Source organism: Neomonachus schauinslandi, chromosome 3, assembly GCF_002201575.2.
Source record: "Neomonachus schauinslandi chromosome 3, ASM220157v2, whole genome shotgun sequence".
NCBI classification, from domain to species: Eukaryota; Metazoa; Chordata; class Mammalia; order Carnivora; family Phocidae; genus Neomonachus; species Neomonachus schauinslandi.
This window is the reverse complement of record NC_058405.1, coordinates 44,702,763-44,718,653: the sequence shown is the minus strand read 5'-3', so window position 1 is coordinate 44,718,653 and position 15,891 is coordinate 44,702,763. Positions and strand designations below refer to the sequence as shown.

Below are 15,891 nucleotides of genomic sequence, written 5' to 3'. Positions count from 1 at the left end.
CTCCCTGCTCCGCGGGAGTCTGCTTCTCCCTTTACTTGTGTTCTCTCTCTGTCAAATAATAAATAAAATCTTTAAAAAAAAAAATATTCAGCATTGCAGTAAGTTTGTGCTCAATATGAGATATACCATTTTAATTAAGATATCTTTCAAACATTTAGTTCACTCAATCTTAATTCTCATGAATTTAAAAATTTTTAAATAAAAAAATGAAGCTGAATGTGGGTAGAAGTATCAGCTCATATTTCTCAAGAGGCTAGACAGCATTTTACATAGGGCAGAAAAAAATCAACCTATTCCTTTAACCTACTATTCTGTTGCTAAGAGAGTGTAATCTCATACCGAGACACTCTTTTCATCTTCTAAATTTCCCTGGAATCTAGTTTCAAGATTAAATGACATTTTAGTCATCTATTTAGGTATTACCCTTTTAGATGGTAGTCCTCTGATTTTCACTATGCAAAAAAAAAAAAAAATCAAAATAACTTGTCAGAAAAACTGACTTAATATTATAGTTATTCAGAATACACCAATGATAATACTGTGCCAAAATAATATCTTTCATTAGTATATGGATTTCATTGGTGGTTAAATTTAAGGTTGAGATTTAGATTGGGAAAATAATTATTTTCCCAATAATAATTATTTTCAAACACAGAATGACATAAACCGAGGAGTAAATTGTAGGGATTTTACTTGATGACAAGCACAATATGAACAAGCAGTGATTGGGCAGCTGCTAAAAACATTAAAACAAAGTTAGATTGCACTAATAGATTTACATCTATTAGTAGATGTAATCTACTCATCATGGGAAATAATAGTATTATGTTCCAAGCAGACCCTACTTGGAATGTTAGTCTGAAAACTAGGTTACATAGAAGAGTAAATATTAAAATGCATAAAGGAAAAGACGATCAAGATGATGGGAGATTCTGGAAATAATGGTATTTGACAAGTGAGTGATTCCAAGAGTCTTTTGATGCTAGAAAATAGAAGACTAATGCTTGTTTTAAAATAGCATAAAGTCTTTCATATGGCAAAGGAAATAGGCTCAATGAGAGAATGTAGGTAGAAATGCAGATTTGTCCTTTGTCGTACAGGACACAGAACAGTGGAGTTGACTGAGTTGACTGCCTGAGGAAGCCTGACTTCCCCTCACCAGAGTTCTCTGGAACCTGGGACTTCAGATCGCTGACTCCTGGGCTAATTTGCATTTCTAAACCCGCGGCTTTGCTAACTAGCCTGTTATTGATAAGGGTTTCTAAACATCTGTTATCATTATGTCTCACTAAAGAGAAATATTTTTAGTTCGTTAGGCAGACTTTGTTAGTATGGGTTTTTAGGTGTGAATGGGATTTAAATGCAGAAAGGATGTTCGTCACATTGGGTGCTATCTGCTTTAAGATTTAAATGTTTAACTCTTTTCCTGTTAGTCTTATGTTCTTTTACTTTCACTAAGTAGGTGAAAATATCAGCAATGATTTTATTTCTGTGTTGCTAGGCATGACAATTTTTTTCTTGTAGTTTTATAAAGCGTGTCAAGTCACGTGTCATCCCCACTCCAAGCCTCTGTACTTTTTAATGGCAAAGATCTGGCCTATATTTCATCAATTTGACATGGAGATTTTTTTTTTTTTTTCTATCTCTGTTTTTTAAATCTGTATTATAGGTCACTGCAGCATACCACAAGTGTTTGTCTCAGGTGGTCAGTTACATAATATGCATTGGGCTGACTTTAAGTAGTAGTCTGTCATGATGGTGCAGTAATTACTTTCAGAGAAAGAATGGGTTAACCTATCTTAAATTATATTAGCCTGCCCATTTAAGATGTAAAAATGATATAATTATGAGAGTGAAATGATTAACCACTTGTGGTTAATGCTCATATGTCTTAACCATAAGATACTCTAAAACATATTTGTTCAGTTAGCATATTTGAGAAAGCAGTTGTTTTTGCAAAGATAATTCGTAGGCATTGACCTGAAAACATAGCAACATAGATAGGCATTTTCTATTATTAATAATCATTGCTGTATTTCCACTTTTTAAGTAGGGTTTCTAACTGGTTCCTTTTTATAACATTTACCAAAATTTCAAGGGTATGATCTAAAAGGCAAGATATTCAAAGAGGTTGATCATGTTAACTTATTTTTGGCTTCCTCTTAAAATATTCAGATTTTATGCAAATAGTGTCTATAACTTTTGATTGATTTCAAGAATGCTTCTTTGCTAATTTCCTCCCCTCCCCTGTTTTTTTTTGTTTTTGTTCTATTTGCCCTTTCTATCTGTAATTAAGAAGACCTACTCCCAAAGAAATAAAACCAGTGGTAAAAATAGGGTGATTTAGAATATTAAATTATAGTTTTAGTGTATAGATAGTTGGTTTTTTTTTTTAATTTCCGTAGAAATAAAAGGAGAGCAAATGGCAAGAATCCTTCTCCTTGCATTAGCTCTTCCATTTTTTTCCCCCCCAGTGGCTTTTCCACTTTCCTTATCTGCCCAAAGCAATTTGAGGAATACGTTAGCAACAAACTTCCTGAATTTTAGCAAAGTCTGTGGGTCTAGATTGTTTGATTGAAGTGGGCTTGTATATTGTATTGTCAAAGGGTTACTTATCTCAGAATAATAGACAATATAGAAGGCTTATTTCATAAACCCTTTATAGGTATTACCTCCTATAGTTCCCCATGTAAACCTATGAATTCATTACTGTTTTCTGTGTGAGAAAACTGAGACCAAGAGAAATTGAGTAATATGCTTAAAAGTGGTAGAGTCTAAACTCAGACTTCAATCTGACTGAAGAGACCAAAGTCTCAAATACCAATGTCGTGAAGTATCTCTCAAGGAAATCTTTGAGTAGATTGGCATATTTGGGAGCAGTGTATGCTCTCTGCCTTGATTTCTGGGCAAGCTTTTGAATCTGTTTAACCTCTCCTCTCCATCTCTATGCCATAAAACAGAATAAGAATTTTATCTTAGGGGCACCTGGGTGGCTCAGTCGTTAAACGTCTGCCTTTGGCTCATGATCCCAGAGTCCTCGGATTGAGCCCCGCATCGGGCTCCCTGCTCAATGGGAGACCTGGGCTTCTCCCTCTCCCACTCCCCCTGCTGGTGTTCCCTCTCTCACTGTGTCTCTCTCTGTCAAATAAATGAATAAAATCTTTTAAAATAAATAAGTAAAATAATAAATAAATCTGTTACAGAGTAGTGATACCTAAAGGGAGGAGATAAGTTAGAAGGAAGAACTAGGTATAAATGTCATTCAAAGATGACTCCAAATAAACTCATCTATTAAATTGAGCTTGTATTATGTAAAATGGAAAGAGGTACCTATTCAATGCTAACAATTACTAGCTATGGACTATAGGAAGTAGTTTCTGTGGGTGACCAGTTTTGCCCTCAAGTATTCTGCAAGAGGAATATTTAAAAGTTAAAAAAGCAAGATTGTGCCTTTGACAATAACTGAAAACCAAGCTGTCAGGATCATTTTTATTTTTTGCTTCTACTTTGTATAAAAAGATTGTGAAGACATCAAATAATGTGAAAGAAATCTCATGGTCGGTCATCTTTATAAAACCATTTAATGGGCTCTGACTAATAGTCTGTGAATCTTTTAAACACAGTAGAGACAGCTTTTCAAACAGCAATGCCATATTGTATAAATCCAGCTCACTCCCTCAGCAAATGTAGTTTCCTACCTTTAACAGTGTTTTTTGTTGATAACGTATAGATTTTTAGATGTCCTCTAGCCAGTTCTGCAGCTGGGTATGGAGGAAAAAAGCATTTGATTCTAATTCCTGAAATAATTACTTCATCTACTACAGTAGCAAATATATTTTCATTCTTCTCAGTTAATATGCAGAGCTTCAAGTGTTGTCATACGTCATAAAATTAGCTCCTTTTCAAATTTAGCTATAATATTTGACAATCATCATTCAGAACAGTGACCAGAATAATAAAAAATAATTCTCTCCTTTCCTGAACACTTTTTAATTTCTCTTCCTGCATTTAATTGCTTTGCTAAATTATAGGCATATCTGACACTTCTAACCATTTTGAGATTGATTGTTAATGAAAGGAGCATAGAGAAAGGAGAGCTAATCTGGGAGTTTCTCTCTAAAACGCAGTTATAGAGTGATGTCAATAGATTGTCACATTTCTCCATTCTCTTATTTAGGTGATGATGGCCCCTTAAGGATGATCATTAATTTTTGGCTTTTGGTTTATTTCTTTGACATGCAGACTGAGATGTAAAGATTTTAGCAGTTGCATTTGAATCAAAACCCAAGTTTGCCTTAGAAGTATCAGGGCAAGGTCACAAAGTTTTCCTGGGCTTCAGTGTCCTTTGTATAAAATGGAAATGATGGGTTTTTTCTTAAGAATACCATGGAGGATGCCTAATAATGAGAGTTATGTTCATGCCAAATATTAAATATCATTTCTAAATGATAGGATTTGATCAAATTATCTTAGCATCTTTCTGCTTCTCTCAGGTAAAATTGCAGTAGTTGGATCTGTAAAATTTGAAGAATAGAACTCCGTCTCTCATATAACTTCTTATGGTATTAATAGGGTCAAAGGAAAGCAATCTTTTGGGAAAGAAGATTCAGAGATAATGTGAGGAGGAAGAAGTGGGATACATTTCCAAAATCATGCAAATTATTGTGCTCTGATAATTCAGTTGGAATTTAAACCGTAATTTTGAAATAGAAGCAGTTACTTTCATAAACAAAAGTGAGAGCCAATTTTTTTTCCTGTCTTTAAAAGGGAACATACTTCATAGCTGTATTAATTTAAAAATACTAAAATAACAGGGTGGCAGCACTCAGTAAGAAACCAGTGTGGCTTTGGCTACGTTTCTGTTGCTTCTAAGTTCTTTTCAAATATTATAATTAACTGTATTCTTTCTGCTGTTTAATCTGCTTATCCTGATTTTCCATGCTATTCCTTGAGCTGATAAATCTATCCCCTCAGTAAGAAAGAAAATGAGAAGAAAATAGTTTGTGTTTTACTGTGGCGATTGCTATGTCTCGCATGAAGTTTTCTTTATATGTAAATTGTATTTCCTCCTCATTCCAATCCATTATTTTTTCCTATCTCTAGATGTAAGGTTCTTAACGATCTTGGAGATTTCATCAGATGAGGACAGACAGCTGGTGAACGTTCTCTGGCTCTTCAACCCCTTTTCCATATCTTACCAAGATCCCTTTCCATGACAAATACCTAGAAATATTTAGAAGCCCAAATATTCAGGAAAATTTTTATTATAATGCTGGCTTTTCTGTGATCTCACCCCCTGTGTCAAGTCATTTGGTGAGATAATCATGCTATTATGTGGAAATAGTTTCCTCTTCTAGAATTAAATTTGATTCTAATCTTACCACGTCAAGTTCATTCTTCTATTATCAAGGACCAGAAGAGTTTTAACAATGTCCCTGCTTTTTTTTTTTTTTTCCTTCCCCTTGCTTCCCTCTGTTATAAAAGTTGACAGATATGAATCCCAGGGCAGCTTAAGAGGGCATATCAAAATCGGCACCATAAAGTATTTAACTTAGGAAACTTGGAGCTATTCTGAACATGTTTAAATCACTACTCTTTACAAATAGGAGGAAGAAGGCACCTATGACCAAACACTTGAGTTCCGTAGAGGAGGTGATGGCCAGCCAAGAAGATCCACTCGGCCCACGCAGCAGTTTTACCAACCTCCCCGGGCCCGGAACTAATATGAGAAGGTAAAATTGGCATTGTGAGATGGCATTTATGTTGAATATGTAAATCCAATTGTTAATATTTCATAATAATGTAAAGAAAAAACTGATGTTTCAAACCTTTCAATTATAAAGTATATAAGATTATACCATAGTTATGAGCTACTTTTCCACCAAACCTTTCCCCACAAATGCTACCTCTAACCCCCTTTTTTCTCTATACCCACTTTCTTCTATCGGAGGTGATGCCAATCAGTGAAATGTCTTTAAGTTTGAAAGCAGGAAGAAAATAAAAGGAAACAAAGGACCAGATAATCACCAACTTGGATAATTGAGTTTTTTATTTAATTAATTTCAATCCTTTTCAAGAAAGAGGAAATGTTTTCATAGTGTATCTTCAGGAATTGGATGAAGATAACGTGATTGCTTACAGAGATGGGATTTGGGGGCCCTGTGCTATCGATCCAGAAACATTCATCTTAGAGTTTCAGGGAGTTGTTCTCTGAAAATTATCTCCAATGGGAAGGATGAGAAATATAACAAAGAAGTCAGGAAATTATGGGACCAATCTAAGGCATCTCATTTTGATCAACAAAGACCTTATTTTTTAATATGTTATTAGAAGGAAATACTTTTGTCATCTTTGGTAACATTTCTATTTTTTCATTATGCCCAGACTTTTGAATAGTTTCAGAGTTTTCCCATTACAGCTTTTATATATCACTCTAAAGACTATATGAGGCTGTTTTAGACTTAACTGTATCTTTTTTCCCAGTCTCTTCTTCTCAGTAACAAGACCATCGAGAATTTTTAAGAAATTGTTCTCAGTTTCTCATTTCAGCTATTCATTTTGCTAAGGCTGTTATCCACATTGTATTTTCCCCCTGCTAAGTGACCCTCTCAATTTTTCAAACCAGCTGTGGCTTTTTAGCACTTGAAATGCAGCTAGTCTAAATTGAGATGTGCTATAAATGAAAAATACATATCAGATTTTGAAGACTTAGGTAAAAAAACAAAATATCAGTAATTTGTATTGTTTATGTATTGAAATGAGACTATTTCTGATAGGCTGGATTAAATAAAATATGTTACTAAAGTTAATTTCACCTATTTGTACTTTTTAAAATGTGACTAATGGAAAATTTAAACTTGCATATGTGTCTCACATTGTGTTTGTGCTGGGCAGCACTGTCCCAGAGTCTTAGATCTCCTTCAGCTTTCCCAAAGCTCCTTCGCTGGTTATAAATTAGCTCTGTCATCCTAAGTGAAGGAATGTTTTCTTCTATGTTCTAGTCCTTCGTTCCTTATAAAGTAGTCTGCCTGGAGTGGAAGTCTCATGCTACCTGACTTCTGATTTACCTGAGCAGGCCTGAGTAGCATCGTCTTTGTCCTATCACTGGCTTTTCTTTGTGCTTAATACAAGGCCACTGAGTAAACAGCCGGGACTTATTGTCCATATTATCACAGAAGGACTACTTCATGACTGGGCATTTTTCTGTAACAAGCACTGACCAGAGCAGATTCCAAGTACATGTAAGGACTTCCACAACTTTACATTGTGCAAGATTGAACATCCACTTTGAACGTAAGTTCAGTGTGCTTACAATTAAAGCACTTTTAAGGTGAATGAAAACTGGGAATTCCCTCATAGCTTCCTGAGGGCTTCTAAATTGGTTAAACCAAGGTTTTAAAATAAGGCCGAAGGTTCTCAACTCCCTGATTGCTCTAGGTTGCCTAACAGCGGATGCAGGACTAGGACTTTTCAGCGGTATCCTGAGGCTGCAGAATAGAAGGTGGGTAAGGCCTGGCAGGGCTGGAAGTAGAGAGGAGGTTGTGAGGGTGAGTAAGGCTGCAGCCAGAAGGCTGGAACTCCTATCGTCTCGGCCTGTCTTCGGTTTCTTTCATATGTTTTCTAGATTAGGCTTCCACAGAAAATGTCCTCTGAAAAAGAACATACTGCTTAACGTAAACCAGAAACCATAGCTCCACAGTAATTATAGCTCATCAATACCAAATACTACGATGCACGCTGCTCCCAATCAACTGAAACATCACAATGTTAATAGTTTTCTGTGTTCCCTAAGTTAAAACGCCCATTTTTCCCAGGTGCTTGCTTTGGATTGTCCTCTTGATGCGGGAAATGTATGACAGAGATTTTGGATTCCTGACATTGATAAGAAGATTAATTTTGCTGCGTTGGGGAGGAAGGGGGGACAGTCTCATGATGGTATCACTAAAAAAACCTCTCACTACAAAATTTACTCTGAAAAGTAAATAAATAAGCAAAATACATGTGCTCTTGGTTGAAAAATTATTATTTTTTTTATTTTAATTCAAACATGAAAGATTATGAAGTAGAATTATCTTTTTGATATACTACCTTTAATGGGAGGTTCACCAACACTAAGAATTATACCTTTTGTCCTTGTCACACAACCAGTATGTTATTTTCTTCTTGAGAGAAAAGATATTTTTGTTTCCTCATTCCTGGTTTCCATTAACTTAAGTGTTTAAAAAGCAGATATACATTGTAGCCCGCCATTTGACTTCCAGCAAATATAAGTATGAATTCTAATATATGCTGAAATTTTTCTCAGGTTTTGTTATCTAAAATTATTCAGGATAGTAAGAAACACTTCAGGCACTTTATATTCTCACTTAAAAACCATAATTTCATAGTTATACTTTTTTTTATGATGTGTTGGGTACTTTGCTAGGTGATGAATAACACATAGTACCTGTTTATTAAATAAGTATATTTAGATAAAGTTTCTGATGTGTAGTTTACACATTCTTTGATTGTCCTAAAAAGTTTTCTTTGCAAGCCCTCTATCCCACCACCACCACTTCGCATGCGCATATATACCTCATCCAAGGTGGAGAGGGATTTGGATTCTACTTGGTCTTGGTACTAAGCACAACATCAGAGACTAGAAAAGCAGGAGATGCCTGGGAGTCCAGGCTAGGTGAGAGAAGGAGGTATTGGGGAGCAATGTGGGGAAATAGGCCCAAGTCTGGGACAGAATGGTGGCAAGTCAGATCTGAGCCCTGAGGGGAAAGAGGGCCTAAACTCCAAACTTCTAGTTCCTGCGCTTGTCATAATCGTCCCAGGTAACTCAGAAATATGAGTAGATATGGATAGAGGAGTTATACATAGTTCTTTAATCCGTGAAGCTGGCCAAAACTACATGCATTGGAAGAGGTTTCTGACATGACTGGAGTCCTGGGAACTAGACACCAATGAGTAGAGGCAGGCCTCAGGAATAAATTTGGAGCTTCATTTTCATGGTGGGGTAGAGTCCTCTGAAGACATTCTAAAGGCCGAGGAACGCTTAAAGAGGAGAGAAGCAGAGTTCACAGCAAGCGGCTTTCAGTGGCAACAGTAGAGCTTGTGAACCCAACAGTAGATGCTAAATATATGTGCTGGTGGTGACATGAGTGTGGCTTTAGCTGCACTGGTGGCTCTGAACTTCGGAGTAAGAGTAATAGGATCAAAATTAAGCTTAGGCAGTATTGCTGCTGGCTGTGGGATCACAGCACGGAAGGCGACGAAGCTAAGAAGCTGTCGCAGTAGTCAGTCAGGAGTGCTTAGAGTATCATGTCCTGTGGTGAAAAGACAGAGATGACCTGTGTGGGGACACTCTGGAGCCCCCGAGGGCCACCGAAGTTAAGACTTCGTGCCAGAAGCAGTTTAATAAATGTTGAGTCGCCTTGAGGATTCACTTCCAGTTTCTTACTTGTTTGATGAAAGAACGGTCCTCACAGTTTCACAGATCAACCAGGAACCTTGAAGCCAAGAGTTAAGCATCGACTACTGCATAAAAATGTCATGACTTTATTTTCTAAAGTCCAGGTTTTAACACCATTTTCAGCTGGTAAAAAAAAAAAAAAGATACATTTTTAAATGTCTTTTTTTTTAACAATGTGGTCCAGCGTCCCTCTGTAAAACTTTTGAAATCAGGGTCAGGGAAATGCTTGCTGTAAAGACAGCTGTCGCAGAACCCACTGATGCCAGCAGGACAGGCGTCCTGTGAGGGTAACGGCGCCCGAAGCTCTTCATCTTCCACGCAGGACACTGTGCACTTCCGAAGACGAGCAGAGCTGTTGGTGTGCAGCCGGGGGCGCTCTGCCCTCCCTGCCTGAGCGCTCTTGCACGCACGCGACTGGCGTGTGCCTCTGGCACACGGGCTTCTCTCCCCGGTCCTCTCAGCCGTTCTGTGGTCACCACCCCAAGTGCTTCAACTGGAGCGGTGCCGGTAGGGGTTGGGAGGAGGCAGGAGCAGGTGACAGACTCACATAAATTACCCGTGTGGACGGAGCCAGTCCAGAGGCGTTCAAAGGGGAAACGGAGGCGGGTAGGATGGGGGTCGAAGTGGCCCGTTGGCAGACTGCATCTGTTCCAGGTCATCTTCTGTGAAATACCGTTTAGTTAATCCAAGTTCCTGAAATCGACATGCCAGCAATAATGGGGCTCGCAATGACGGAGATGTATCTAAGAATTTCGAGAAGAAAAATTATTTTGATTTTGCTTTTTGTTTATATACTGATTTATAGAAATTCTGTTTATAAATTAGACAGCAGTGTGCAATTTATTCTACTTGAGATCTATTAATATTTATACAAGCACTTCACATTTACATATGTCTCAGCAGAAGTGTATCCTGAGTACAGAAAAGTCAATTTGAGGATCCAATCTCACTTTCCTCCTCTCTTTTTAAATAGAACCTTTGTGAAGAAAGGAGCCATTGACTGAAACATCCTGGTCAAGACCTGTTGATAGACCTCCTACTTTCTCTTCAGAATAAGGTGCAGCCGTGATGAATATTATTATTGGAGAATGGAAAAGCAGATTTTAGAGGGGAAACAATCCAGCTCATACAAAGAATGGGAAAAAATACTAAGTTAACTAGAGCAAGTACCTTTTACAAGTGAATGAGAATTTTTTCTTCTGCCACAAATAAAACCAATGCGCTGTTATGTACATTGTTTTATTGTATGTTTTATTTGCTGAATAGTATCTTTCTTGTTCGTCTGGTATTAATCCCATAGTATAGCATCGAATAGCAATCACAGGATACTGAAGTCCCCCCCACCACCATAATTACAGAATAAACTGACTGACACAGCTTGCCACATTTCCTGCAAAAACAACCTGCAACTGGATAGCAGTTCTTGGTAAGGTAATAGCTACTAAATATGATAGCAAAAAGTGTTTAAAGTTTGAATATATTGTTTTTAGCACTCGGCTAGCTTTTTCAAGTGTAATTCAATTCAAAACCAAGCATTCCCTTCCTTTTAAAATTTGCAATGGCTCTTTCAAGATGTATCTGGTTGCTGATAACAGAAAACCCCACTCAAACTGGCTTAAACACTAATGGGAATTTACTGGCTGACTGAACTACCAGAAGTTCAATAAGTTTCAGCTGATTTAATTCAGTGACACAGAGTTGTCACACAAGACCCTGATTCTTTGCATCTTTCATTTCTGCTTTCTCTGGCATCAGCTGCATTCTACAGCAGACTGCCCCATGGGATCATGAGATGGCTTCAACTCCCAGAGCTATTGAGTCCAGGGATGGGCTTGGGGTCACTTCCAGAAGGGCACTCAGAAGAGAAAAGAAGCCTTTCTCCTGAGGCTGCATTTACCCATACTGTGCTACTTTCCTGCCTGTGAACCAGTGACTTCAAGGGTCTGTGCATTAGTTTAGGACTGACCCAAGTGCCCCAACATTAAAAGTGGGGGCGGGAGCATGTTTCGAGACAGAAGATATGTGTCCACAAGCCAAGGTTCTTGCCAAAGGAGAGGGAGACCAGAACATCCATTACAGAGAAGGAATATGTCTGAACTACAAACTTTAGGTAATATGACAAAGACAGTCTTCCCATAGTCTCAGTTTGTGAAGCCAGAAGAGAAGAGTTAAAAAGAAAGAGTAAGAGGGAAGAAGAGGGGGGGAGGGAGGGAGGAAAGAAAATCCTCTGGCCAAAGTAATTGACAGAATGTCATACTTGGCTTTGAAGGAGAGGGCTTTAGGCCCTCGCTCAGGGCCTATGAATTCTACATTTTCTTTATTAACCCGCAGTTGATCGTTTCTACAGCATTGTAATAAGTGAAAGGATACAGGTGAAAATGACATGGCTAGCAGTGTTGAGTTTTTTGTTTTTTGTTCTTTACCATTACTGTGCATCATAAATCATTAGGGAAGGGGATGGCTCGGGCATGGTATTTTTTTTAAAAGATCTCCAAGTAAGCTAAAGTGTATCCTGGATTGAGAACCGGAGGAAGACCTGTGGTAGTTTTAATGAATTTGACAGCTGATAAGTCAACGAGGGAAGAGACAGAAGAGCTTCAACAGAGGTACTGGTTCTGCACACTTCCTTGTTTAACAGATGGGAACGGTCATACCTAGTAATACCCAGTGTTACCTCAGTGGATGGCACTAGTGTTGGCTAGTGGTTATCTGAAAACTCAACAGTCGCTAAGAACAGTTCTGAATGATAATATGAGCTATATCTGATTTGACCTGAAGATCTCAAGAAAAGTTTAAGTTGGACAGCAAGTGGACCCACCTGTGTGTCCGTCTGACTGCTGGTGGCTGCTGGGGCCCTAAGGGGAAGGAGCCCACTGCTGACAGATCCTGGGCTAACTGGGCTAACTCTACCAAAAGCTGAGCCGCACTGTGACTTTCTGTTACTGACTGCCAGCTGTGGGCCCGGATGTGAGGATGGGGTGTGTAATCATAAAAGAATCATTACTCTTTGCAGGGTTTCCCTAGGTGCCAGCACGGGGTTAAGCACTTTCCGTTCATCACCTCTTGGAATGTTCACCACAGCTCTGTGAGGTATGCACTTCTATCTCCATCCTGCGGCTCTGGTAGCTCCTTCAGAGAGGTCCATGCTGCAGCCACAAAGTACAAGGGTGAGAGTCAGGATTCCAAGCAGGCAGTCGACAAGTACCCCCAAGGAGTTCGGTTAGAAGCCCGCCTTGGGGGAGTGCCTTTTCTCTTCCCTTTCCCCCTCTTACTGTCTGTTTCGGTTTGCATTATGGATATATTTCTGTCGTGTGAATTAGCCCTTTAGGTTTGCTTTACAACTTGATAATGCAGTAAAGGATGAGGTTCAGCTTTGGCTTTTCCTCCAGGTTCTCTCCCCCGCTCACCCTCCCTCTCCTTTCTTCCTCTTGTGGCAAGCCTGCCTTTGCCTTTGACCTTCCATATCCATAGTCTTAGCTCAAATTATTTTTTCTCCTTTCAAAGAAAAAAATGGTTTTATTACAGTTCAAAAATTAATGTTTATGAATTTGTTCAGTAACTATTTTCCGAGTACTGACAGTATCCTGGGCACCATGATGTAAAGAAGACCGACACGATCTCCAGTCTCATAGCTCTCACAGTCTGGCTCCCTTTATCAGTTTGCTTTGCTATCTGCGTATTATCCTTTTTCACATTCCTTTTCTTTATTATAAACTTCATCTCTTAAATGTTCTTCATTGACTTTTATTTTGGCTAAACTTCTAAAAATTATCCATTTATAGTTTTAATATTTTACCTTCTGTTCGCTATCATTTTTTTAATGTTTTTAATTTTAAAATATTTTCCCTCTCTGGGCCGTGAGTATTAGTTTTCTGAAAAAAGTCTTCAAAGTTTGGGGAAGCACCTGAGGCTGCCTCCAAACTTCCACCACTTCTCCGGGTGGACCTGACACGTGACATGAGGGGTGGTCAGTGCCGCCAACTGTGTCCTTCCCACCCATGCCCCTTTCACTTAGTAAGATACTGTAGAAACAACTGTTGGCTAAAAAATGGAGAAAACTAAGAGTTGGTAAGCTCTGACAGAATTTCTCATGCCCTCTTCAAAGCAGAGCCCGAAATTTTGTCACTTATTTTGCCCAGAAGAGAATTCCCTTGAGCTCCCTCCAATCTTCTTTTCCCTCCCTCCTACCCTTTCCCTAGTTCTTCCTCTCTCCCTCTTTCTTTCCTTCCCTCTTTCACTCTCCCTAATTATTCACTTCGAGCTTTTTAGACTAACAGTATGGGGAGACTGTCTCTGTCTGATTAAATAAAGAGTTTGTAGCTTACTTGACCTTCCAGGCTTGGACCATAAGGGCAACACTCTCAAGTTCACATATTTTTCTAGTGTTTCTAGAGTTACATCTCCTGTGGGCCTTTCTCTGTGACTCTCAGCTAACACACCGTCCCTAACTCCCATGTCTGATTCAGCTGACTGCAAGGAGTAACCACAAGGAACAAAGGAGGAAAATGCCTGATGCTGGTCGCAGAGGCGCTCACCCTGTGACTAGCCCTGCCCCTGACTGGCACACACAGGAGAACAAGATCCTATCCTGTGTGTGAGTGACTTAGAGTGTCAGTGCATGACTTGGAGAACCTGTCACAGGCCCTGTCTCTTGTCCCTGTTGGGGGTGGATATTTTATGCAGTTTTTCAAAAGTAAAATGTGCCAGAGTGTTTACCATTTTGCTCTGTCTGGCATGCCAGGAATACTTCTTGAGGTGAAATGCTGCAGATAAAAAATTCATTTAGATAATATGTTTGCATAAGGAGAAATACAAGGCCACAGACATCAAAAAATGGCTTAATAGAAAGAGGAAAGAGAACAGGGCCAGCTCAGTTGTTTTAACTACAGTAGGAAAATCTTGAGTTTGATGTCACATACTTTACATACATGGGAAGGACAGAGTGCAGTTGAGAAGGCATTTAGCCGGAGGAAGAGATTCCGTGTATGGCTGGGACAGGCCCTCGCTGCGGCTGAGGTGGACTCGGACCCTCTGTTGCTCAGCGCCAGTGAACACCTAGCAGAAGGGTGGGTGGCAGCTCGGGCCTGGCTCCGGAAGGGTTGCTGGATAGGCAGGGGGTCCCAGAGCTCCCACAGGGTCCAACACGAGGAGAAACACAGGGCATAGGGTGCAGGCTCGGTCGATCATGCACCAGAGCTCAATCCTCTAGGTTCCCCTTTTGTCAGATTTGTCAAAAGTGTGGGCAGAGGGCCTGGCACATTACTTAAAAGAAAATAGGGTCACAGTGAACCACTTCAGTAAAAGAGGCCTTCCCTGAAAGGGATATTTGGGCCCTCATTCTGGAAGCACAGCTAACTAATAACTGTTTCCCAATCTGAGGAATGACAAGGTTGATAAAGAGACACATTTGGCAAACATTTGTTTTCCTCTCATTTATTTTCTCTCCTTTGAGAAGACAGGCATGAAACACACCAATAGTACAGCGCCTGCTACAAAAGACTTGGGTTCCCTCTGGGCTCCAGAAATACCAAGAAAAGCAGAGTTTGCTACCTGGAGAATATGGGGCTTAAAAAGGTGCTTACTATAAATATTAGAGGTTCTGCTCACAAGGGGGTGAAACTGTCTCCCTTGACAAAGGCTAGTGGGTACCAGGAACACAGTGGTCAAAGGGGAAGTGGAAAGTCAAAATAAGGATATTATATGAAGGAAAGAGCTCTTAGAGAAATACTCGGAAAAAAAAGAGCCAACTCTTTCAGCTCTCATTCTCCAAGATTGGAGGCTATCTGCATATCAGAGAATCCCCACCCCCACCCAGTATGTTTAAATCCGAGCATTATTACCTCTTCTGTTAAGAGTTTGTTTAATGATCCGAAGGTGGTCTCTGGACAGTGGATGGGTTATTCCGGCACATGGTAACTCCTTTGTCTTTTCTTTACGCATTTTTCCATCTGCCTGCCTTCCAGATAGCAAAGTTTATGGCCATGGTTAGACTGATAACGTAGGTTAAAATCTCAAGACACTGCTTGCTAGTATTATCAGGTGCACATTGTATAATCCAGGGTAGTGAACATTATAACTTAAGAGAATTATAATGGCATCATATTTTGTTTCATATTAAGGTGGCCTTAACTGAAGTAATGTAATGATTCAATTCAGAGACTGCTGGAGCACCCTCAGTGAGTCTTATAAAAAGCTTTAAGAGACTAGCTTTCCATCTTGTAGGGTCTAGGTAGGGTTTGTTCTTTCTGTTTTTGTTTTTTGGGGTTTTTTTTAATAATAAATTTAGAACGGCTGTAGTTAGGAAAAATACCCTTAGGAAAGGGCGACAGGACTTTATGTATGTATGTATGTATGTATGTATGTATGTATGTTTTGTACCCGTTTTTATGTTGACTAGTTGGGGAAGTGTAGAAATATCCATAACTATCATAGGC

At 39.2% G+C, this 15,891-nt stretch overlaps 1 protein-coding gene across 1 annotated transcript in view; it reads left to right on the top strand.

The window, feature by feature from the left end:
• TDRD3 (tudor domain containing 3) overlaps window positions 1–10,600 on the top strand; it is a 159,577-nt gene extending 148,977 nt beyond the window's left edge. The window contains exons 13-14 of the mRNA XM_021697897.2: window positions 5,607–5,732; window positions 10,431–10,600. Of these exons, the coding sequence (XP_021553572.1) occupies window positions 5,607–5,723 (117 nt within the window). The 3' untranslated portion in view covers window positions 5,724–5,732; window positions 10,431–10,600. The remainder of the gene's footprint in view (window positions 1–5,606; window positions 5,733–10,430) is intronic.
• The last annotated feature ends 5,291 nt before the right edge of the window (window positions 10,601–15,891 follow it).